This window comes from Mercenaria mercenaria, unplaced genomic scaffold, assembly GCF_021730395.1.
Source record: "Mercenaria mercenaria strain notata unplaced genomic scaffold, MADL_Memer_1 contig_4619, whole genome shotgun sequence".
NCBI classification, from domain to species: Eukaryota; Metazoa; Mollusca; class Bivalvia; order Venerida; family Veneridae; genus Mercenaria; species Mercenaria mercenaria.
Window position 1 is genome coordinate 15,200 of NW_026462863.1, and position 23,373 is coordinate 38,572.

Below are 23,373 nucleotides of genomic sequence, written 5' to 3' on the forward strand. Positions count from 1 at the left end.
ATACTATCGTCATAAGGCAAGACTAAATTAAAAAGATGTTAATCGGATTTGCCGCTCGAACATTTTCAGTTTTCAGAAACACAAAAAATAATTTTTTGTTTTTGATTTTTGCGTGCGCTCGGCCCATTGATAACATTCAAGGCAAAATATTTTGATGCGCTACTTTTACTTTAACTTACGGACGTTTTGTACAGTGTACAAATGCTTATAATTCCAGTCCCAGAATGTTTAAAAATGAACTTTAATCCCAAAAATATATTTCGTCTGTAATATATCAAGACGCTTGTATTTAGTTGCATAAAAGTTATTTCCCCTTATACAGTTACGCCATTTTCTTCCGATGTTTACCAAATTGAGTTGCTACAAAAACTGGACTTATTTCATTGAAATCAGATGAAAACATACACAAATTTATTTGATAACATCAATCTACATTATTTTTGTAAGGGTAAATACATATTCATGCATGTCATTTTTCTGAATTCTGTTTTGTCCCTTCAAAATGATCAGCATTTCATACGAAAGTGGGTGGGGTAAAGAACTAACATTATGAGTTGTGTTCAGACCAATTTAGATCTTCAAACTTTTCAATTCTTGACTAGAATAATATAGATTCACGTTAATCATCTCCATTTAAGACTTTAATTGAGACTTTGTTTCAACAAATTTAATCCGTAATGAAGGTTTAACGTTAGAACAGAAGCTGTCCGTAAGACAGCATGTTCGACTTTTCTCATGGCTTGATTCTGAGTTAGAGCTTTGTCAGGCATAATAGTCAATAACATTGAGAAAACCCCCCAGAGATATTGGACGTTATATAAAAATGTAAAACAAATCTAAGTCAAAAAGTGACGTAACTCTGTCAAATTCAAATCAGAGTTATGGAAACTGTTTCTCCTGGTGTAGACTTTGATAATAATTAACTATTTTAAGTTTCAAGTAAAAGGCTTTAATGGGTACAGAGATATTTGACTTTATCAAAAACTTCGGAAATCGGATTTGGAAATGCTACATTTTCATAGCAGTAAATATTCAAGTCAAATATCTTTTTCTTGATTATGGTTTAAGGTTTATATATCATATGCATTACATATTTTCTAACAGCATTTTCAAACGCATACATTATTTGATTACACTATACTGTATTCCAATATTTTTACTCTTTTTCCATGAGTTTGCTTTGTTGTGCTTCTGCAGGTAAAATTGTACCCAAACCAAAATGTACCCATCTTTTCTCAATCCCTGGTGAATTGTGTCTAATGTTAAAGGGTTGTACATTCTATTTTCAGGTTTTTATTACTTAACTGAGAACCAGAACAAGACGAATATATTTCTTCGCTCTTCGCTCGCTCCTGATTTTCTCAGAAACAAAGAAAAATGTTTAGATTATATTTTTTCGCTCGCCGCTGAACAACTTTTCAATTTAATGTGGCCTAAGCATTATGTAATGAAATTTTTACCCGCAAGGCATAACTCTGCTAATCACTTTGCCGTAAGCTAGATCCTTGGGACCCATCTGTAAAAGATATTGATTAGAATTACTATGCCGATCTAGCACTTAAATCAAACGCAACAGGCAATAAATTAGGATTCATGTTAAAAAAAAGCATTCCAAAACATAAGTAACTACATTAATTTCTTTAAATTTCAAAGAACCCCGGTTTGACATTTGAAACACTGAAAACGTAGGTAAAAAGATACATTTTGTATAATTGAACATAAAATCTAGAAAACATTTAAAATTACAAAGAGTAAAACATCTATAATGTTACAAAGACCCTAAAACGAAATCAAGAATGTATCAGTACGTTTTAGAACGTATGCAAACTCAAGACAATAAACAAAAAAGTTAAAACCCTTGAGCATATGTGTCATTACTAGTTAAAATTATTAGTTTTACCCAAACAGCACCAATACGTACTTTGATGTTGCCTGCTATCTGTAAGTTGAATGTCATCCATATTTACACTATTGTCAACATAGTTTCTGAAAAGATTTATGTGTTTTTAAAATCTGTCTTGGTAAAAATTAGATTAAAACTGAAAAAAATGAAGCGGTAGAGATAGACCTCCAGCTGAAAGTTCGGGCAAGTTGTGGTAGACTTAGGTAGAATTGCGTTCATTTTGCAAGTCAAATTGAATTAATCCATACATGAAGAGATGTATATGACTCGGATCAATAGAAGTGAGGTTCGACCTTTAATAAAGCCGGTGAAAATAAAAGTTAAATATTGGTAAAAATGCCAGAACAAAGGAATAGTCTGCATTATTTCAAATGCGTTGCAACGGTTTACTACCTTCTGCGTAATATTTCTGGTTATTTAAATGGTTATCTTGGAAAAATCTTATGTCAATAAGTTTGTACAGTTACCTCTTATCTTTTTCAGAGTACGGACTTCTAATGGATTTTTTAAAGAAATATTTTTCATCAAAAATGTGAGTGTAAGTCCCTTTAGGTAAAAGCACTGTTTTATCAAGCAAATAAATTTTAATAAACTTACATCAGGAAGTTACCACTGATGTTACACCGTAAAAAAGAGTTTTACTTTTACCACATAATCTATTTGCGAAAGCCTTCCAGAGTTTTCTGGTTGTCAACGGCGTCAACATTAACAACTGTACCTTGTCATTTGTTTTCTTTTTCCCATCCTTCTTGATACTACCACTGCTGTTATAGTTACAGCGACTACCAAAACAATAAAAACTGCACCTCCACCAATGAGCCAATATGCTGCTGCAGTAGATGCAGTAGATTTAGCTAAATAGAAGCAAGATGAATCCATTGATATAAGCTGGAGACATAGGACAAGAACTGTTGTTTTTAGATGCAGATGAAACAAATCATATTTCCCAGAATGACAATATCCTCAAACAATGGAAAAAATTAACGAAATGCAAGTGAACGGAATACGGAATTCTTGAGGCAGTAAAATACCACTGTGAACCAGCAGAATATGCGACACCCCTCCCCATTCTAGCACCTTCGATTATAGTACAATAGAATGCCCCCATTGTCCAAAAAAATCAGAAACTTTAACAACACTGGATGAAAGTTAGGGGTGACAATTTGCAAACACCACACTGTTCTTACTAACTTCCGTTTCGGAAGTTAGTAATATGTGTGAAGATCATTTGGAAGCATAGAACACAGCCAAATCTCGTTTTAATTGAGCCTGTTCATAAAAAGTAAAGAAATGTACATATTTCTCACGTCGTCTAGCATCGTCATCAGCAGAATTCTATGATAGTAAAGTTGAAAGCTCTCCATGATCCTAAAGGACCAGAAAATATAACAACACAGAGTCCTTGGACGTGGAGACTTTTTACAATTTTGTTATATGAAAATATGATTTTGCTGGTTTACTTTTTACATTGCACGTAGGAGGGTTGTCGCTCCAAGATCCATTCTCCAAACATTTGGACATGTTTGACCCCAACATTTCATATCCATTGTCACACGAAAAGGTTTTAACGGACCCATAAACTGTACTTCCATCAGACACCTCTCCATTTGTTAGATTTCCAGCAAGCCCACAATCTGAAGAAAAGACATATATAGACATACACAGAGATTACAACAGAGCTTTTTTGAATGAATTTATACATACATGTATATTGACAGTACTTCACTCTGCTTACCCTTAACCGTTCAATTCGTGTCATAACCATCCCAATTACCGTTCACAAATATAACACAAACAGCACGGTATATCTCACATAGTGACATATTTGTCAAAACAATTTTAGCCAAGACACCAGTCAAATGCAAGATTCAATTTCATCACAATGTTTTACAATAAATAACATGCTAGCATCGCAAGAATAGTCTGACATCAATACAGAATCGCTCTTTTTATATAGAAAGTCATACTTTACTGAAACTTTGATAGGTTAACTTCCATATATGTTAACAAAATTATTTTACCAATAATCGGGCAAGACGGTTTGGAGTCAGTCCAAAACCCTCCTTCGGAGCATTCGGTTTTATTGCTGCCTGTCAGATTAAAGCCAACATCACAGATGTAAACAGCGACAGAACCATATGTTGACGCATTGTAAATCACGAGACCATTCTCGGGGTCGGTCAGGTTACCACAGTCTTGAACACAAAGTTTTAATTTACTTTGTATAAAGTGATCAGCGTCGCGTTAGTTTTTAAATAAGCTTTGACTTTTTATTTTATTTCAAGAAAACTCTCCATCTAACCAGAGCAAAATCTGTATAATACAAGCTAAACAATTATTGTAAGTTGTATCCGAACAAACAGTGATAACCAATGCATTCATTTATTCTTCCAACACTTCTGCTGACACATCAGTATTTGAAATAAGATAAAAACATAAAACAGATTCACCTTTAATGATACAACTTGGACTGGTATTATTCCAAACTCCTTTCTTTGAGCAGTGCCTTTTTGAATTTCCATACAGACTGTAACCTTCTTCACAACTGAAAAACGCTATAGAGCCGAAGGTTGTCGACTTTGCATCAAGTCTGGTGTTAGGAGGAACGGAAAGATGTCCACAGTCTTAAAAAATGTGACAAAATAAAACAATTCCAATTGAACTTGTTCAACATTAAAGTTTACATATCTGCTACAAGTCAATTCTTGTTACCGAAGTGAAGTTATTAAACATGTCATGTCAAACCATGCCTGTAAAATTTTATTTTTCGTGTTTGGCGACCTGCTGAGTTTCCACGACTTGCATTTTGATACGATACTACTATACATTTACTGGGTTTTAAAAGACTGCATTTATTTCAAAAGAAACATCTTCTATGAATTTACTTCTTTAAACGAACTTAAAGAGTCCATATCGTTTTTTCGTAATCAAAGTACTTTCATCAACGTACCTTTGTTTAAAGGCCTTTGTGCAGTGCTTCGCAAGTTTGGACATGAATCTTATAAAGATATATATATTTCACGAAGTAGTTTGAAATGTGAGCCAACCTTTGATAGTGCATTTGATTTCTCCGTTATTCCAGTTTCCAAACTCAATACAGATAGAAGTATTACCACCAATACTATCATAGCCTGGGTGCAACTATAATAGCTAATTGATCCAATAAAATCACCGTTTATAGGAATCAGCGGATTAAAACAGTCAGTGAACCCATGATATCAAATAAAAATAAATAAACTATAAGTGGTCATTTTTCAGAAAGTATAATACATTTGACATTAATTTTGCAGGGCGGTCACGGTACTTTCGGAACGAGGTTTACAACTTACAAATAGAAAATCAGTAACAACTACTGTCGAAATTGCTTCATTTTGAAAAGAAAAAGCCCTTTATCAAGACCTTATGGCAATATACATCCCCGCACATTCAGTCAGATCTCTTCTATTTCGATCTCTTCAGGTCGTTCAACACGATATCTATACTTTAAAAGTGTACTGTTTAATTTTTCAGCTCAAACTTTTCGACTTCGGTGGTTCCAATACTCCCGCCTATAAAGTTTTCGATATTGTTTAATCACCCCTTGGTTATTGTGCCTACTTTTAATTTTGCCTTTTGGAGGTTTCTGTTATATGCAGGCTCCATAGCCTCAGATCACTTCTCTAAATTCCAGTTTTTTTTAGTTATGTCAATTGTTTAGGACAAGGCGAATATTTTAACCGGGAATAATAATCCTTTTTCATTGAATTGTACTCTGAGTATCATTGAAAGTTCTAAGTGCACCGCCGTATAGGAACATCTGCGAGTATCTCTTAATTACATTCTGCTACTTATTACATGTGAAAAGCAAAGCCATTATTCTAAATAGGGTCCGTACGCCGTTTTCAATGGAATTGCTGTCCCGCCATATGACTACATCTATGTGTGCCTCTTAATTATATTCTGGTACTTATTACAAGTTTGAATGTTGAGTTCTGCTCAATATGAGGCTAGAACACGTGGACGGTAGCTTGCATTTTCACTACCGTCCACAAACAGGTTCAATCACACCAATCGTTAATGCCGTGTTGGGTGACATGTAGTTTTCGACCTTTTCTATTTTATCTTTTACGTCATGCAGTGAAATCGTTAACTAGCGGACTACGGGTGATATCAATAGGTTCATCATGAACATCTCTTGTATAAGCTAGTGTGCTACACCTAAGCAGAAAAATGCAAGTTATTCCACTTATATCTACAATGCATTTCATCTGACATTTTGGAGCATTATTAGACCAGTTTCTGTCACCGAGGCATACACTGTTCCGAGATCCAGCTAATATATAACCTGCATCACAACTATATACTGCCCGAGACCTAAATTCCGTACCATCCGATGAAACATTCCCGCGATCAGGTGCCTGTAGACGCTTGCATTCTATCATTTTAAAACCAATAATTTTATGTAAATCTTTAAGTGAGTAGCTATCACAACAATATACAAGAAGCGTGTTATAATATTTGCCATTTAACACTCAATCGTGAAAGACAATGACTCTTTTTTAGTTTGAAAGAATAACAATAGGTGATTATTTATATGCCGAAACAACACTATAAGAAACCACATCAATACCACAAGCTAGTTTTACAAATTGAAATGTAATACCCTTATTTCTACCAAATGAGCTCACAAAAACAGTCTAATCTAGTTATATTCTCTATACATACACTTTCATACCTCTTATTTTACAGAACGGTGTAGTCCCATTCCAAAGTCCATCATCGCGGCAAAGGACCATGATGTCACCGTTCAAGTCATGTCCCTCATTACACTGAAATTCCGCTGTCGACAGATATGTTGTTGAGGATACGAGAATAGTTCCATTAGTAGGCGGTCGCAGTTGTCCACAGTCTGTAAAAGAAATACAGAGTTATGACTGGTGTTTCCATAATAGTCTCATAACTCTGTTATAACCGAAAGGAACAAGAGCACCACCTTGCGGGTGCAGACGCTCATATGATTGTTTGTTTCTGTATAATAGAAATATTTCCCACTCATGATTTTCTTAGTCCAAAAGGGCCATAATTCTTGCAAAAAGCAGTGCAGAGTTACGGTACTTGCAGTACAGAGACGACTTTAAATGGCAAAAAAATGCTCCAAGTTTTAAAGCAATAGCTTTGACCTTTAAGGAGAAAAATTTACCTAAAGGCAAAACGTAACAAAGAAATCTGATATCTAAGTCCAAAAGGGGTCATAATTCTTGGTAAGTACCTTTTATCGTACAGATTGCCGTAGATCCACTCCAGTTTCCAGAAGATTGGCATTGCCGTAAGCTACTTCCGTGAAGATCGTAACCAACATTGCATTCAGCTGTCAATACCTCTCCGTATGTTGTTCCATTAAATGAATATACACCACCATCAATTGGTGGCAGTTCTCCACAATCTTTGTGGAAATAAAGAACGACAAATAAACAATATGAATATTAACGACGGGTAAACAAAATAAATGAGCAACAAAAATCTAATTGCCTAAATGATGAAATCAGCGATACCAGATGTCGACATTTATACATTTGTAAAGATGTGACATGACGTTAAAAGTGTTTACTAACCAATAAGTGAACAAGAAGGCCCAGGATTCGACCAGGATCCATTTGCTTGACATTCAGTGAAATTGTTTCCTAGGAGTTCATACCCATTATTACAAGAGAAGACGCCAGTTTTACCATACGTCGATCCACTAGCAATAACACTTCCTTGGAAAGGGATATTCAGCTGTCCACAGTCTGTATTGGAAACGTGGAAAGTACATTCTAAAGATTAAACGTGAAGGTTCATACTAATATCAAATGTATACTAACTACCCTTACAGTAGGGACCAACGTGGTAGAGTTATTCAGGTAGGATTCAGATAGCTGACTTGGATATCACTTAATCATCGCCGCTGTAGGATCGAAACCTTGCTTTAGGCTGTCTTCTGTCATGTGAGAAGACCATACAGCTTGCTTACAGAAGGTCGGAGGTTCTATGTAGGCGGCGCTTGTGACTAAAATAGTGTCATAAGAAGCACTCCTGGTAGTGTTTTGAAATGATGAGAGGGCTTCTCAAGGAAAATTTGTGTGAAATTATTCTTAGACCGTACTACATGTTACTTGGGTTAGTATTGTAAAGCTTTCCAAACAATTTTAAAGAACACTTGAAGGAATTCGATAGCAAGTCACGTAAAACTATTTTTGATCGTTGTCAGGGAAGAAGAATTTTAAAGTTTCCCGTATAGCCATATTGGGTGAACCTGGCCACAAATCATCATGTCTTGAAGGAATTTTAAAGATGTTCACCAAACAATATTTTTGAAGTTGTATTAAAATCTGACCAGTGGTTTCAGAGATTTTCTTTTTTCATATAGTCGTAAAGAGAAAAAGTAACCTTACACACAGACTGTCATATATTTTTTTACAAATAAGCATGAATTGATGAGAGTTGGTAGATGGTCATCCAAGGGATGTTTTGGTAATTTTCAAATCAGGAAGTAGTTTCAGAGGAAAATATTTTCAAAATGTTCCATATAGCAATATAACTCTCCCCGGGCGGTCATGCTTTATAAAAATAAACATGGCTATTATGTTGCATTGTTACGTTCTATGTTCAGATGACTCTTTCTCAGCATTGTCGTAGATCACCCAAGGACTATATGAGTGAAATTATTTCAACAGGCCAGAGGAGATTTTCAGAGCCTTTAAAATAGAAAACTAGCCAAAACTGATATCGACAAGACTGCATGCTGTTTAATGTACACTCAAAAGAACTTGTTGCATCTCTAAAGAGAAAAGGAGCTATAACACGATGTACACACGTGTACAAATAGTCTCTTTTTATTGTGGTTATGATTTATATGCATTGTAATCTCACCGGCTATTTCACATGTCGGATTGATTCCGTTCCAGAACCCACTTTGCAGACACTCTCTCTTGTTATCACCATGTAAAATGAATCCATTACCACAGCTATATGTGACTGTATTTCCTACAGTGGTGTTTGTAATGTCAATTGTACCATTTATTGGTGGAGCGAGCAAACCACAATCTGCAGTAAAGTTAATTTTTAAAACATCTCCGTTATAAAAACACATAGGTTATATAATTATACATTAATTTTAAAATCATGTTAATGCAGTGTAAAACACGTACAAATAAACACAATTTTAATATTGCTATATAACAGTAAAGTTGTTATAATGTGATGTAGCTTTTCATTTTTTGAACGCCGCATACATGGTTTTTCAAAATTTTAGGGGTAATAACAACTAACATATAAACCTTTCGGCAAACAGAATGGTTGAGAACCGCTCCACGTTTTATCTAATTGGCACTGTCTTGAACCGCTACCCGTTAGGTTGTAACCTGAATTACATGAATAGGTCGCCCACTTCTGATATATTGTGCCTTCTAACGTAGAAACATTTCCATTTTCAAGATCGGTAGGTGCACCACAGTCTGATTAAAAATAAATATTTGATTATTACTTGAAATCAAATTATATCGACTGTTCTACTTTTGTCTGACCGAGTACTGGCCCAAGATTATCAGCCAAACTTTAAAAAGAAATGTAACTTATGACCAAGAATTATCTAAGTCAGTACATAATTTATTTTCAGTTAATTTCGATTTATTCAACTACCAGTGCCAAAAAGACGAACACAAAGAATTAATAAGTTAAATAGACATGTACCTATTATAACACAAACTGGAGGCGGCGAGCTCCAAGCCGGAGTATGATCACAAAACATGCTTGCATTTCCAGAGACTTCGTAACCGGCAATACAAAAAAAGTTTACTGTCGTGTTGTATATAGTTGAATTTGTTGAAACATATCCATTAACCAGTTTTCGGAAGTTCCCGCAATCTAAAAAGTAAACACTTTGCATGTTATGTGAGGTGATTAAAGTCAATATATTTCTAACTATCCCACATAATAGACGTAAAATAGTATGTTAGGAATATACGTTCGTATGCGAGACTGTATTTGAAATTTGAGATGTAAGTAATAGTTATTGTTTGAGGAATAGGTCTGCATTGTGTTTATAGACCTGTGAGGGATTTGTGAACCGAGCGAGCGTAGAAAGCGAGGTTTTCAAATCTCCTTACAGGTCTATAAACACAATGCAGACCTATTCCGAGAACGATAACTGACTTACCTACATGCTTCTTTGTTGAATAACGTTTGTAACGTGTATGTATGATAAAAACAAATAGTTAGAAGACAGAACAAGGCAATATGTGTCACAATTTATTTGATACTACAATTTAATATAACAAAATGCCCAACTTGCCACGAACCTGTAAGTATATTTGTCAGCAATTAGGACATGACATTTTGTATTGCATGAAAAATCCGTGCACATTTAGGAAATAGTCTCTCTCTGAGATCATCAATGTTTATTATACCTCACTTTTGTCTACAATGATAAAATCCCATTACCCATAAAAAAGATATTATGACTATCAAACACATTTTCAAACTTTTTGCCACGTGACCGAGCGAAAGTGACTGTCAGGTCATGTGACCGCGCTGATATTTGAATGTCACATAAGGGCAAATAACTGCTTCAATGTTTTCAGCCAAATCATGAAATGATTGCCTCCCTTGTACACATATAGTAGTGACGTCACTGTTTAATGTGTAAACAGACGATTCAGACAAAAGTTAAAACAGTTGAATTAAATGAATTAAAAACTTTTTTTTTTACTTTTTTATGTACTTAATTTTGTTCGGTATAATAAAATAAATATCATATGGCAGCGTGTGTGACATTGATATTGTCAACCCTCGGAACAGAATGTCACCACTCGGCTTTCGCCTCGGGTGACATTCTGCCCTCGGGTTGACAATATCAATGTCACACACGTTGCCATATGATATTTATATAATGTCTAGTCAATTAGTCAGAAATTGACGCAAATGGTATTTTATGTTGTTGTTTTTTTCATAATTATTAAAGAGAAATTAAGTTTATTTAGCTCTTTAATTTGAAACTAAAATATACATTGCTGTATAAAAAAGCATTGATATAGATTTATCATTTTACATTATCACAAGAAATAATATCATATCATAATATACCCTGATTTGGCTCACGTCAAGAAGACATAGCGAAAGGTGCTAAAAACTTCGCGGACACCATAGAGAAAATATAAAAATCTTCATTTTTCTTGACAATGAAAGTAATGAGTTCAACTAATTTAGAGGTTTGTAGTTAGAGGCCACTGTTTTGATTGACATGGCAATGATTTGAATAAATATTATACAGTTTAATGTCGTTTTGGTTCTCCACACCTTATGATTAAGTTGTCAGATACTTTGTAGATGTCGATACAAGTGTCCTGCTGTAAACTTTTAAGTTGCTAGGTTCTGTAATATTTGTAGACAATTATGCTGATTATTTGTTATGCAATGCAAGAATGCGAAGTGTAGATAATTTCTAACAAGGTCTTTGTTCCATTGTTTGCCACTTCCTTCCATCACTATCATAAATGTGATAAGATCTAAAGAAGACTGTATAAGAATAATTTACATTATTCGAATATACTGGTTGTCAAGATATTAATCTGTGATTTCATTGGTTGAAGATCCTAAATTGAAAAGATAAGAAATAATGCAGCATCCAGGTAAAAAGACAGTTCTTATTTAATTATATAGACTGGATAACCAGTGCTCAAAAGATGACTACTTGTTTTGTTATAAATGTGTACCTTTTGTAAATTTGAATTAAATTGTGGATAAAATAAAAATAGGAACATTGCACAGAAACATTCGTTCTACATACACCCGACATCCCAGAATTGACGGCATCACACAAGTATAGAATCAATGAACTCTTGTACAGTCCAAAATATCTAATAATATTTAACGTCATAAAAGTGTCAACTGTTAGTTCGATATGAATTAACGACATTCAGCAGAATTAGAACACTTCAGGAAACAAGAAATGTACTTTAACCAGTTTCCCACCAATAACCACTACCTAAAACCTGCATGCCTTTAAATATGTTAAAACTGTCAGTCTTATTTCAGACACGCTCGGAATGTGTCACGATAAATTAACTGGGTTACTCTACAAAAATACAACTTCGTTACTTATGTTCCATGTTAAGGTAGTTCAGCACCTTTGGATCTAAATTTTTTCTACAATGTAGAATTTGATAAAACTCTGATTTTTCAAAACTTCGGAATATATTAAGAATTTCAGCAAATAAAAAAAACAGGGTCGTTTGCTTGATTTGTTGCTAGACCGATTTGAAATATTTGGACATCACGCAATTTTTCATAATGGGAGTCTATGGGAAAATAGCAATTTTTGTAACATTTTCGCAAATAGAATTTTTTCTAAAATGTAGATTTTAATGAAACTTCTCAGAGTGATAAATAAACATATGGCTTATGATATGGTGAAATAAAATGTATAGGTTCGTCTGCTTACTTTTGAGATATTTGGCCATGATTAAAATGAACTGCCCATTTCAAGCTATATTTAAGACATAATTTTGAATTAATTAACGTGTCACATGTTTTAATATGATATTTTAACTTTTGAAAGACAATAACAGTGCCATTTTAATAAATTAACTCACATATTAACATTAATTCATAAAGTGATTTTCATTTCCGTACTTTCCAGCTTTTATTTTAAATTTGTGTAGTTTGTATTTTTTGCAATTATATCATTGTCAATATTTTTCTTTGTAAAATAATATGTCCTGTTTCATGAAGCATTCTCCAATCTTACGGAACAGTATGCCCGTATTAACTTTCAGACAAATATCCTTTACAATAAAGTCGTGTTTAGATAAATTTTCAAGATATGTAAAACTGGTCGGAAATTTTTTCACTTAAGGATGTACGAGCGTTTTTTTCCCCCAGGATATCCGCCATTTTGAAAAATGTTTCTTCGAATATTGCTTTCTAACAAAAGTTTTGCCAAAAATTAATGCTAAATAATTAAAATATGGCTAATAATGTACCATTTAACCAAATATATAATGCTTTTTGCGAAAAAAAATTTTTCACCCTTATTTTTGGCTGGCATTTGCCTAAAATTGACATAAGATTTACAATGGGGTAGGGGTAGGTAATTTCAAATATCTATTAAAGTAGATTAGGTTTGGCTTTGATATTTTCCTGACTTACACATATAATGTTAAGCTATAAACAAAAAAAACTTTCAAGATAGCACTTTATATTATCTAGAAAATATAAATTATAACAAAAAGAACAAAAAATATCAAAATTCGTCACTTTTTAACAGTTTTTTCTTAATAAATCTCTTAGATGCACGGTGACCCCTACTTTTTTTCTTTCCAGTTTGAAGCATTTTTGTGCGTCATTAATGCTGCAAAATATTTTGAAAATCTTAACGTCAGATTTCTTTTTTTTAGATCTAAATACGTTTCTTCCATTGAAAATAAAGTGGGTGGGGTAATTATGTCAACATGTAAAAATTAAGGGGACGCATATTGCTACATTCACAGTTCATACAGAAATGCGGAAGGGGTGCATATTCAATAAATCGATGGCTGGAAAATAAAAAACATATTCCTAAACTGATATAATACTGATGGACACCTGTAATATTCAGTATTTTGTGGATAAGGATGTGGTACTATGAATGTAATAGGAAAACAGAGGTCTTTGTGAAAGTACATTCAACACAAAATATTAAGCTTTTGTATAAGGAAAAAACAGGTTTTTTACAATAACAGTGTTCCAAATAATGTTGAAGGGATGAAATTTTCTTTCTAACACACCAGGTTTGCTTAAACATGTAAAAATTTAACGCCACGTCATTTCAGCTCGGGATGGACGCCATATTTCTCATTGATAAAAAATGTAAACAAAAACATCAGAGTGGGATTAGCATTGCAAGGGCATAACATGACATTCTACACAATGAATACCTTAGAACAGATATCTAAGATGCTACACAGGTCAGGGGGGTTAAATGCATAATGTCGATCACTTGAAATTCATCTTGAAAAGGTGGTTAATTTTAGTTTATTTACATGGTTTTTAATTTTCCCACGACTTCTCGGCGATTCACTGCAAAAGTATTACTGCGCCGCACGAAAGGTAACTCTTATAAACAACGGGAGACAACTTAGGTGTCAGCACGTGTACGATTTTTAAAAAAAAACATGTCGATGATTATAATTTCTTATCAAATAATAAATCCTATGCAGATATTCGTCTTTAATATTAGAAAATTATTAATTTCTGTGGACATTTATCAAAAAATATTACTTACAGTGGACTACTTTGCGCATCAAACTGGTTTCCGCTTCAGTTGTGAGGCACTTCCGTTATACTTTTTGACAACAATAACAAAACACACAAGAGCGCCGCCAAGCGGGGCAATATACGCCCGAAGGCTTACATCATAGGATGGGAGCAAAATTTTAAGAACTTGACTGTTGTAGCCCCAAAGGACTGGAACAACAAAAGGAAAACTTCAAAAAACAAATCTAAGTCCACAAAAAAATATTCAAAGTCTACAAAAAAATTCTTATCAGGTACATGTATGTAAAAATACACCTTAAAATTGGAGGTACCATCTATGTTGTACCACAGAAAAGTGGTCTCGGTTTTTCCCTACGGCCAATAATAAAAAAGTTTCAAAAAAAGCTATTTATAGTAACATAAAAGGGAAGTAATTAAAAAAAAAATTATTGTAAGTACAAAAAAGAGATCTGCCAAATAAAAACAAGAGCACTGCAATGCAGAGCAATATACACAAAGCAAAGTCATATATGACCTTTGACCTTAAGTGTGACCTTGACCTTGAAGCGAGTCATCCGGAACATGCGCTCTGCACATCATTACAATGTGGTGAACATTTCTGCCAAGTTTCTTTGAAATCCTTCCAGCAGTTCAAGAGTTACAGAGCGGACACCAAACAAACTGATATGACATTTGACCCATAAGTGTGACCTTGACCTTGAAGCAAGTCATCCGGAACATGCGCTCTGCACGTCGTCTTGGTGTGGTGAACATTTGTGTCAAGTTTCTTTGAAATCCTTCAAGGGGTTCAAGAGTTACAGAGCGGACACGAAACAAACTGATATGACCTTTGACTCCTAAGTGTGACCTTGACCTTGAAGCGAGACATCCAAAACATGTGGTCTGCACATCGTCTTGGTGTGGTGAACATTTGTGTAAAGTTTAGCGTCATAACATGATACGTCCCTTCGGGCGTATAAAAATGAATCAATAAAGTCACTTATAAACCGACTGCTACTTAAATCAGAGTAAGTATAGTTGTTGTTACAACATTATACATGTTCGTAACGTTATGAGATGAAGTTTATCTTGAACTGCATAATCCATTAATTACGTTTAGATGATATTGCATTTACAACTTATTTGACCCCGTTTTTTTACGTGAATGACAGCATTCTCGTGCAACTCGTGCAAATAGAGTTATGAAAAGTATGGTGGAGAATTCAAGGACAAATTATAAATGACATTAAAGTGAGGATAACTGTATATTCGTCCAGTTTTGATCATTGACATTCCTGCTGTGTATTAGTAAGTTTTGTGAACAATATTAGAATGTTACTTTTGCACATATACTCATTGATTGGACCTCTCAACCAAATTTCATACCTTATTTTAGGGATTTTTAAGACAATACATTTTCAAAAGTTTGTTGAATGTGTTTTGATATTTAAGTGCATTGTAGTTCATGAATACCAAGTTAAAAATTAATAATGGCAACATTTCTAGGCCCTTATTGTAAGCCACTAGACTTCTGTAACGATAAATGTTTAATGTATTAAGGGGAATATACTCTTTTAGTTTTGGAATGTGGCATTCCTTGACCACCGTATCTTTTCTTATGCACTACTTTGTAAACAAACTAAATAATGTATTTTAGCTTACATATGCAAATTGAAAAGCAAGACAGTGAACTTATTTCACATTCTTTCTTTAAATTAGAATCTGTAGGAGATTGATAAATGTTTGGACAAGGTGAAGCACTATTATTTTCGCACAAAAAAGTATTAATTGTTGACTTTGAATGTACACAATAAGTCTTATGTAATTCAACAAATACTTTCTTGTTTCAGTTTTTCTCATTTTTATTTTAGTGAGCAATCCTTTGTGTACTTATAACAGTTGAAACAGTATCCATTTCATGTACCAAAACCTTGTACTTTTTTTCATACCCCACCCACTTTTTTCTAATTTCAAAGTATGCGTCCCCTTAAAGAGATTTGTTAGTGACATTTATGCTTTTATAATACTGACATTACCATATATTCAAATTAAGCTGTAAGACCTGAAATCCCTATAACATTAAGTAGGATATTAATTGTTTTATAAAGTACCAACATTTTTTCAATTTTACAAAATTTCAGAAATGCGTAAACAGTGGGTGAAGAAAATACCCTATAAAATTAATAAAACGAGTTCGGTGACCTATGTTTTTTCTGCTCTTGTTTGTCTTAGAAACTAATGTTCTTCAAGCTCACAGGGTATGAAAAAATTCTTAATGTTAGAAAAAATTCGCTCGTACATCCTTAAAACGAACTTTTTTGAAACACTTGATACTATATTTACAGAGTCAATCACCTAAAATGTCATGCACGGACTTCTCATGATTTTACTGCATTGTTTCGGTCGCTTACGCATAACTTTAAATTTAATCTCTGACAAGTACGTAAGTGCGTCGACAGTTTAGCTATGTGGTTAGAGCATTGGACTAGCATCGGAGCGACTCGGGTCCGATTCCCGCTACAGGCACTTGAGATTTTTGTGTAGACAGTAGAAATTGGACAGGTCTGGAAATTCTTATAGACCTCATAGGCGGTCTATAAAGTATTTATAGACCTCATCGAAACAAAGAAGCCGGTAGGTACATGTATATATGTACCTCTTGGCTTGCAATATGGTTCGCTATCTGTCCAGGTTCCATTAGCCGTACATGTTCTGTTTTCCGTGCCAACTAGGTCATGTCCTATGTGACACATATACGTCACACTGTGAGGATAATCCGTTCCATTCGGGGCTGATACGACTCCATTCGGAATAGTCAGTTTTCCACAATCTGAAAAGAAAACAGAAAGTTCCCATATTTTTAACATCTTCAGTTATAGTACGGATACCAAATAAAATCTATAAGAAGATGCAATGCAACCAAGCAGGATAATAGCAGACTCGGTTTGACTGAGTCTGTTCATAAGAGGTAATGGGAAGTGCAACGGCACTCACGCCAACTAGCTCTAGCTTAAGCGAAATTTAGAAATATTGAATGGACTCCACGTTCGGAAAGGACCAGAAAATATAACAACACTAAATCCAAGTATGGGGAGAATTTCTACGGCCCACACATAACACTTAAAGATTGCTGTTGTGATAATCAATAAAATATACAAGAAGATCCTTTGGAACGTGATAAAATGGTTAATTATTGACGTTTTGGTGAAACTAAACGACTCTGACAGTGATTGAATCCCGTGAAATGATAAATATTACATACTAGTACTAGTATGACTATAAATAGTTATCAATCTTTACGCAAACGAAAAGGCTACACATACCAACTTCTATTTTCCAGAAACTCGAGTCGTTGACTGGGACAGAGAGTGCACCACAGCTGACATATCCTTCCACAAGACCTATTTATAATTGAATGAGATGTTTATTATAAACTGGACTGTACCTTCTCTATACCAGAACGTTACGTGGCGTGCCCATAATCACTTCCTGCTGTTTCATAGATTACAGTTCTCTGTCCTGTACAAGTTTATTTTGTTACTTTTCGCAGTAAGGTATATAATAACAACTTGTATCGTCACTATATATATATATTGTATGGTTCCGTAGTTTTTCTTGCTACATAATTTCATACGAGCATCTAAATGAGATAGTGGTTATACAATATAATTTAAATGTATTTGAATTATATAACCACTATCTCATTTAGATGCTCGTATGAAATTATGTAGCAAGAAAAACTACGGAACCATACAATCAGTGCCTTTCTAGAATAGACATTAAATAAGCCAAAATTAAGAACTGCCTATCCTGTGATACAAGATCAAATAGGAAACACTAGCATTCAGTTGTAAAAGTTTGAAATAAAACATTAAAATCTTCATTGAACAATCTTAGCAAATTTATAAACGTAACTTTAATAAAGATAAAACACTAAAACTCAAGATATTTGACTGCAATATCAACAAAAATCTGGCAGTTTTATACAATACCTGACGGTATAGATACGTGATAATCTTCCTCAATATCAAAAACATATTGGAAAGTTACATTGATTTGTCGGCGTATGGGATCAAAAACAACATCAGATGATGTTGAAGCATCTACTGATAGTATTTTTCTGTTTGTAGAAGTTTCGAAAACTTCGATAAAGGCAGGATCTGTTGGTCTTTCGAACTAAAACGAGATATGTATGATCTTTAAAACATAAAAATAAGTAATTATATAGGCATCTACTGGCATCTCATGTCAGCAACAGCGGAAACAAAAGCTGTGAAATGGCAATACAAATGTATTTTGAGAACTTCACATGGCAAACTTATTGCTGATTTTTGTTGAAAATGACAATTATTTATTGTACAAAATAGGAGCATTTTAGACTGATAATGTCTCAATAATGACCACTTAACCATTTCGTTGATAAATTTAAGTCTTGTTATACATAAATACGTAAAAGATATTTACTTTAAATATTAAGTCAGTCAGAATGCTTTAACTTGTAATGAACGTGCAGTTAATTAGTTGACTTTGACAGCTACAAGGTAATTAATATTAAAATGCGTATCCTCGACGCACATTATTGTTTAGAATCAAATAGTCTATTCTTGAGTGAGATCGCAACATGCAAGACACATTATTTTATCATATAAATTACATTACCGTTTGATCTATTATTATTATCCATGTGTTGGTCAGTCCCACACGCTCAACCCTTAACGGTGTCGGTCCAGAAACTGAAAATTTAATGTAGAACGTGTTTAAGTCTTTACTACTGTTAAAACAACAAATTATTTTCACCAGTTCTTTGTTTTTGGTAGATTCTATGCTTTCAGTGATCTATGAATTACCATTTATTTGAATTTTGTTTAATTACGTGAAATTCATGTCTTGGAGTTTAACTAGGTTTTGTTAAAATGTTCTCTTATAGAATGCATTTTACGTGGCAAGTAAACAATAATTAATAACCAAAGCTTTGAAATTTCTGAACATAAAATCTACAATGACCAAGCGATGACTATCTGCTCAGAACTACCCAGAACACGACAGTACACATACTAAAGTACAAAACTTGTTACTAATATAAAAGCGACGGGAAGATGTACATATATAATTTTATCATTATTGTTATAATACCAAATTTATATAGCGCTCTTTTCATGATAAACACGTTCAAAGGCGCTTTACATATAACAAACGCAGCCACACAGGGCGCGATATTCATTTTCTACTAGTACAGACTCAGAGCGATCAGACCGAAGGGACAGCTAACTTAGTGTAGCTCTTTGCAAATAGACTGGTTCTTTAACGTGCCCGGTGTATAGCACCGATACACGCGGAACCGCCTTTCCTGGGAAGAACCAGTAGAGGCCTCTTAGTTAAGTGGGAGATACTCAAGAGCACCTCAGAAATTTCCAGCGTCTGGACCGGGATTTGAACCCCGGACCTCTGGATTGACAGTCAAGCGTGTTACTACTAGACCATCGGCGCACTATATGCATTAGTCTAAAAGCCCATAGTTTAGTGATAAAAGGAGAATAGTGACTTTTTACCAGACACGGGCAGTTTTATACATCTCATCGTACTTGTTATGCTGAAATGGAAAACAACATACTAGTACATGAGAACTGACGCTATGGCTACGTGAAAGATAATTTGCAATATTCACATATACACTGCGTATTCGATGTTCTAACAATGTATATTTCATCAAATTCTTTTGAAAATCGTTGTTTTCCTAATATATTTTAGATGAAAACATTCGTCTACAATTTCTAATAAGGGTTTCTAAGTTTATAAAAACACGAAATTCCTGTCAGTCAGCACCTTGCAAGCATTACGTGACAGTGAGAGAAACTTAATGTACATATGTGTTACAGTTAACGCTATAATAAGGTATGAATTATTTGCGACTGAACTTTAATTTACCCTGAACTGTCTGTCGCATAGAAACATAGAGAATGATCTTTCCCAGAGTCGCTTTTTGTTGGAGTCCAGGTGACGTTCAGTTCAACATAATAAATAGAGGAATCACTCGATTTTATCTCTGATGATCGCACCATTCCAACTGCAGATATGGTTGTTATTCTATGAAAACTGAAATGAATATCTTTTATGAATTTTATGAAATACAGTTTGCAGACATGGCGATTTTACCATAAAATTAAATCTATAATAATATCCAATGGAAGCACAAAGCGACACAAAGTAAAATAATAGCAGACTCGGTTTTACTCAGTCTGTTCATGACAGATAATGATATGTGTCAACCCCAAACAGCAGCTATACCGCCTCGATAGCCTAGTGGTAGAGCTTCCGCTTCGAATGAGGGAGTTCGTGGGTTCGATCCCATGCAGCGTCATACCAAAGACGTCAAAAATGGTACCAGCAGCTCCCTTGCTAGGCGCTCAGCATTAAAAGGGAAACTGGCCTCTTTACTGATACCCTCGTGGCAATGGATTCCATCAGGAATGAGGTGTCTAGAGTGATAAATATAAGTTGCTGAACTTCCTTCACAATCGACCTAAACAAAATATGTATAAACTGAGCAGCGGCTTAAGCGCTATTCTGTTAAACAAATAATTTGTGGATTTATGGATTATGGATTTCATGATCTCAAAGGTACAGAAAATATAACAATACTGAGTCCGAATACGCAGAGACTTTTTAAACGACACTGACAGTTTGAACCTCTATTATTTTTTCATAAAATATGTGTTGCTAATCAGATCTGTCAGGAATAAAATTAATGGTACGCAAAACATATGAATATGTAATATCGCTGTTTATATTATCATATACATGTATAACATACTTTCGTTGACCTCTTGCTTTTATGGTTACATTATAAGTGTCACCAACGTCCAGTGCAAAGCAAGCATTGCCTTCAGGGGTCGGTTGTATAAATTCTGGAACGTCGTCACAGTTACTTCCATTGTAAATCCTTACGATAAATTGTAGCGGAATACTACTCAATGCTGTCGTAGAAAGTATGCTGGTAAAATCCTCGATCTGTAATGCAGCTGGGTACAGACCCGACTTTTTGTCCGCGGTGTATGTAATTGTGCAGTTGTCCTATAAAATGTAAGAAATCTAAACTCAAGAAATTGCTTTTTATGTATCGATTGTTGCCACTTTATTTTTATTTGGCGCAAACCGGCAAAAGCTTTTTATGTTGTAACTGAAGTGCTATCATTGCGCACCTTTACAGTGAAGTTAACCTTATGAGGGCCAGTCTTAAAGTAAGGACAAGTTTGACAAGAAGAAACTCGTGTTTATTGCACTGATGATTCATGAATGACTCCTTTTTAATTCGGGAAAGTATTATTTAAAACTGTCGTACTGTTTCGGAGAAATATTTTTAATGGGTGTAGTCATATACACTAAGCAAAATACACATAGCTATGAAAAGCCGTGAAAAAGCTGAAATTAGAGCGTACATTAAAGTACGTTGTTCATTAGAAATACCTGCAGTGCAGATACACTTCATAATGATATGGAAAGTCTGCAATATCAGAGAAACAATTTATAGGTAGGTACGTAAATTTAAAGATGTTCAGGCAGTCCTTAAACACAAGTCTCGTCTTGGTAGGCCAAAACAGCAGTGAAAGAACATGAAAAGAAAGTTGCTGCTATAAAAGTAAAAAGGTGGAAACTCCTCAGGTCGCTTAACACAAAAAAAAATGAAAATGTTGCAGGCTGGGTTTGATTGAGCCTATGATCGCATAATGCCACACTTCCTAGTAGGAGATGAGCCACAGCGTCGCGTTGACAACAGACAGTGTCTGCTAAAAAAGACCGTAGACCTATAATTGCAAGAAGAACTAGAAGTGTCAAAACGGTTTAGTATTTTATGATTTAACCAAATGTTTAAATTCAAGTGACCTCGACTTTTAAGAAGTATAATTAAATCGTTAGATACTCCTCTATTTATTGCTTGTTCACTCGCTATCTTCATATAGGTCTACTGCGTGTACATCTTTAATAGCCAGTGTTAAAATCTTGCCTCGTATATCTACTAAGTGGATACACGCGCAATAATTAGAAAGGAAATATATCTTGTGTCATAACACGATCGTGAATAAACTACACAAGGTCTTACAGATCTGTATTTTTCCTTCATTTTCTTGGATTATGCATGAAAATCGTTCGATTCGATTTCAAATTTATCTACCTTTTGCCGCTAAGCTGCATTGAACAATGGCAATAAATGTGCTATTTAACCTCCATCATTGGTTGATCAAAGGTGTTTTGTTAAGTAAAGAACTTAAAGGATAATATGGCAGATGCATCAGTTCACAATTTAACGATATATGTAATATTAAGATAGGAACTAATAATATCAAACCTCGTCTAATACGGCACCAATGAATCCATTACAAACAACTGCGCATTCCGTTGATCCTTTTGCCCATCGACATCTTACTATATCCCCATCAACGTCTCCGACTAGAAAAAATCGACGTAATAGTCGTTAAAGTATACAAACCCGTACACAGAATTCAATGTTAAGGAAAGTTTAAAGGCACGAGGAACCTTCCGCTTTAAAAGAAGCAAATTCTAAGTTGACCATCCCTCCCCGCCACCACACACAATCTAACGCAATTACCAACACAAAGCCAACAAGTAATAAATAAAATAGGTAAACAATGCACTTCAAATGAACATTTCACTGTTTACCATACGTTCACTCTTCATACCACAGAATATTCTACCTATAGACAATTGTTACAGGTTGATTAATTCATACACTCAGATTAAAACATGCAATGACTAACCAAAATAACATTAAATATGTATAATGATAAAATCTGAATTATTAAAAGGTGAAAAAAATAGTAAATATTTTGTAACATAAGGCATTACCCGGAAGTTCAATTTTATAGAAGCATCCATGTTGAAGATTTAACATAGGGGTCATATCTACTGTAGGAGATGAATTTATCCGCTCAGTGTCAGATCGAACTGAAAGGTCGACTGTAGCCTGCACATTCCAATTACCCCCCGCTCCTACAACCAGAGTGCTGATCCAACAACAGTCGGAAAAACTGTTAAAAGTGTAAACATTTGATACATCATTTCATTACTAAGGCACAAAAAACTTGTGAAATATTTATCTCTTATAATTTCTGCTTATAAAACACAGGGTTTTACTTTAAAACCAGATGCTACGATTGAAGGATAAAATCCACTCGTCATCAGACAAAAACAGTTTTTAAAAATAC

The 23,373-nt window shown here is 34.3% G+C and overlaps 1 protein-coding gene across 1 annotated transcript in view; it reads right to left on the minus strand.

Annotated features, from left to right (window-relative positions):
- LOC128554002 (CUB and sushi domain-containing protein 3-like) overlaps nucleotides 1-23,373 on the minus strand; it is a 40,197-nt gene that overhangs the window by 2,195 nt on the left and 14,629 nt on the right. Inside the window, exons 3-23 of the mRNA XM_053535203.1 lie at nucleotides 23,015-23,196; nucleotides 22,497-22,597; nucleotides 20,964-21,223; nucleotides 20,078-20,245; nucleotides 19,702-19,742; nucleotides 18,812-18,885; nucleotides 18,145-18,328; nucleotides 17,476-17,553; nucleotides 16,809-16,982; nucleotides 9,611-9,784; nucleotides 9,199-9,375; nucleotides 8,792-8,965; nucleotides 7,495-7,668; nucleotides 7,152-7,325; nucleotides 6,618-6,791; nucleotides 4,354-4,527; nucleotides 3,925-4,098; nucleotides 3,364-3,537; nucleotides 2,622-2,757; nucleotides 1,922-1,986; nucleotides 1,461-1,516 (exon numbers count right to left, since the gene is read on the minus strand). Of these exons, the coding sequence (XP_053391178.1) occupies nucleotides 1,479-1,516; nucleotides 1,922-1,986; nucleotides 2,622-2,757; nucleotides 3,364-3,537; nucleotides 3,925-4,098; nucleotides 4,354-4,527; nucleotides 6,618-6,791; nucleotides 7,152-7,325; nucleotides 7,495-7,668; nucleotides 8,792-8,965; nucleotides 9,199-9,375; nucleotides 9,611-9,784; nucleotides 16,809-16,982; nucleotides 17,476-17,553; nucleotides 18,145-18,328; nucleotides 18,812-18,885; nucleotides 19,702-19,742; nucleotides 20,078-20,245; nucleotides 20,964-21,223; nucleotides 22,497-22,597; nucleotides 23,015-23,196 (3,070 nt within the window). The 3' untranslated portion in view covers nucleotides 1,461-1,478. The remainder of the gene's footprint in view (nucleotides 1-1,460; nucleotides 1,517-1,921; nucleotides 1,987-2,621; nucleotides 2,758-3,363; nucleotides 3,538-3,924; nucleotides 4,099-4,353; nucleotides 4,528-6,617; nucleotides 6,792-7,151; nucleotides 7,326-7,494; nucleotides 7,669-8,791; nucleotides 8,966-9,198; nucleotides 9,376-9,610; nucleotides 9,785-16,808; nucleotides 16,983-17,475; nucleotides 17,554-18,144; nucleotides 18,329-18,811; nucleotides 18,886-19,701; nucleotides 19,743-20,077; nucleotides 20,246-20,963; nucleotides 21,224-22,496; nucleotides 22,598-23,014; nucleotides 23,197-23,373) is intronic.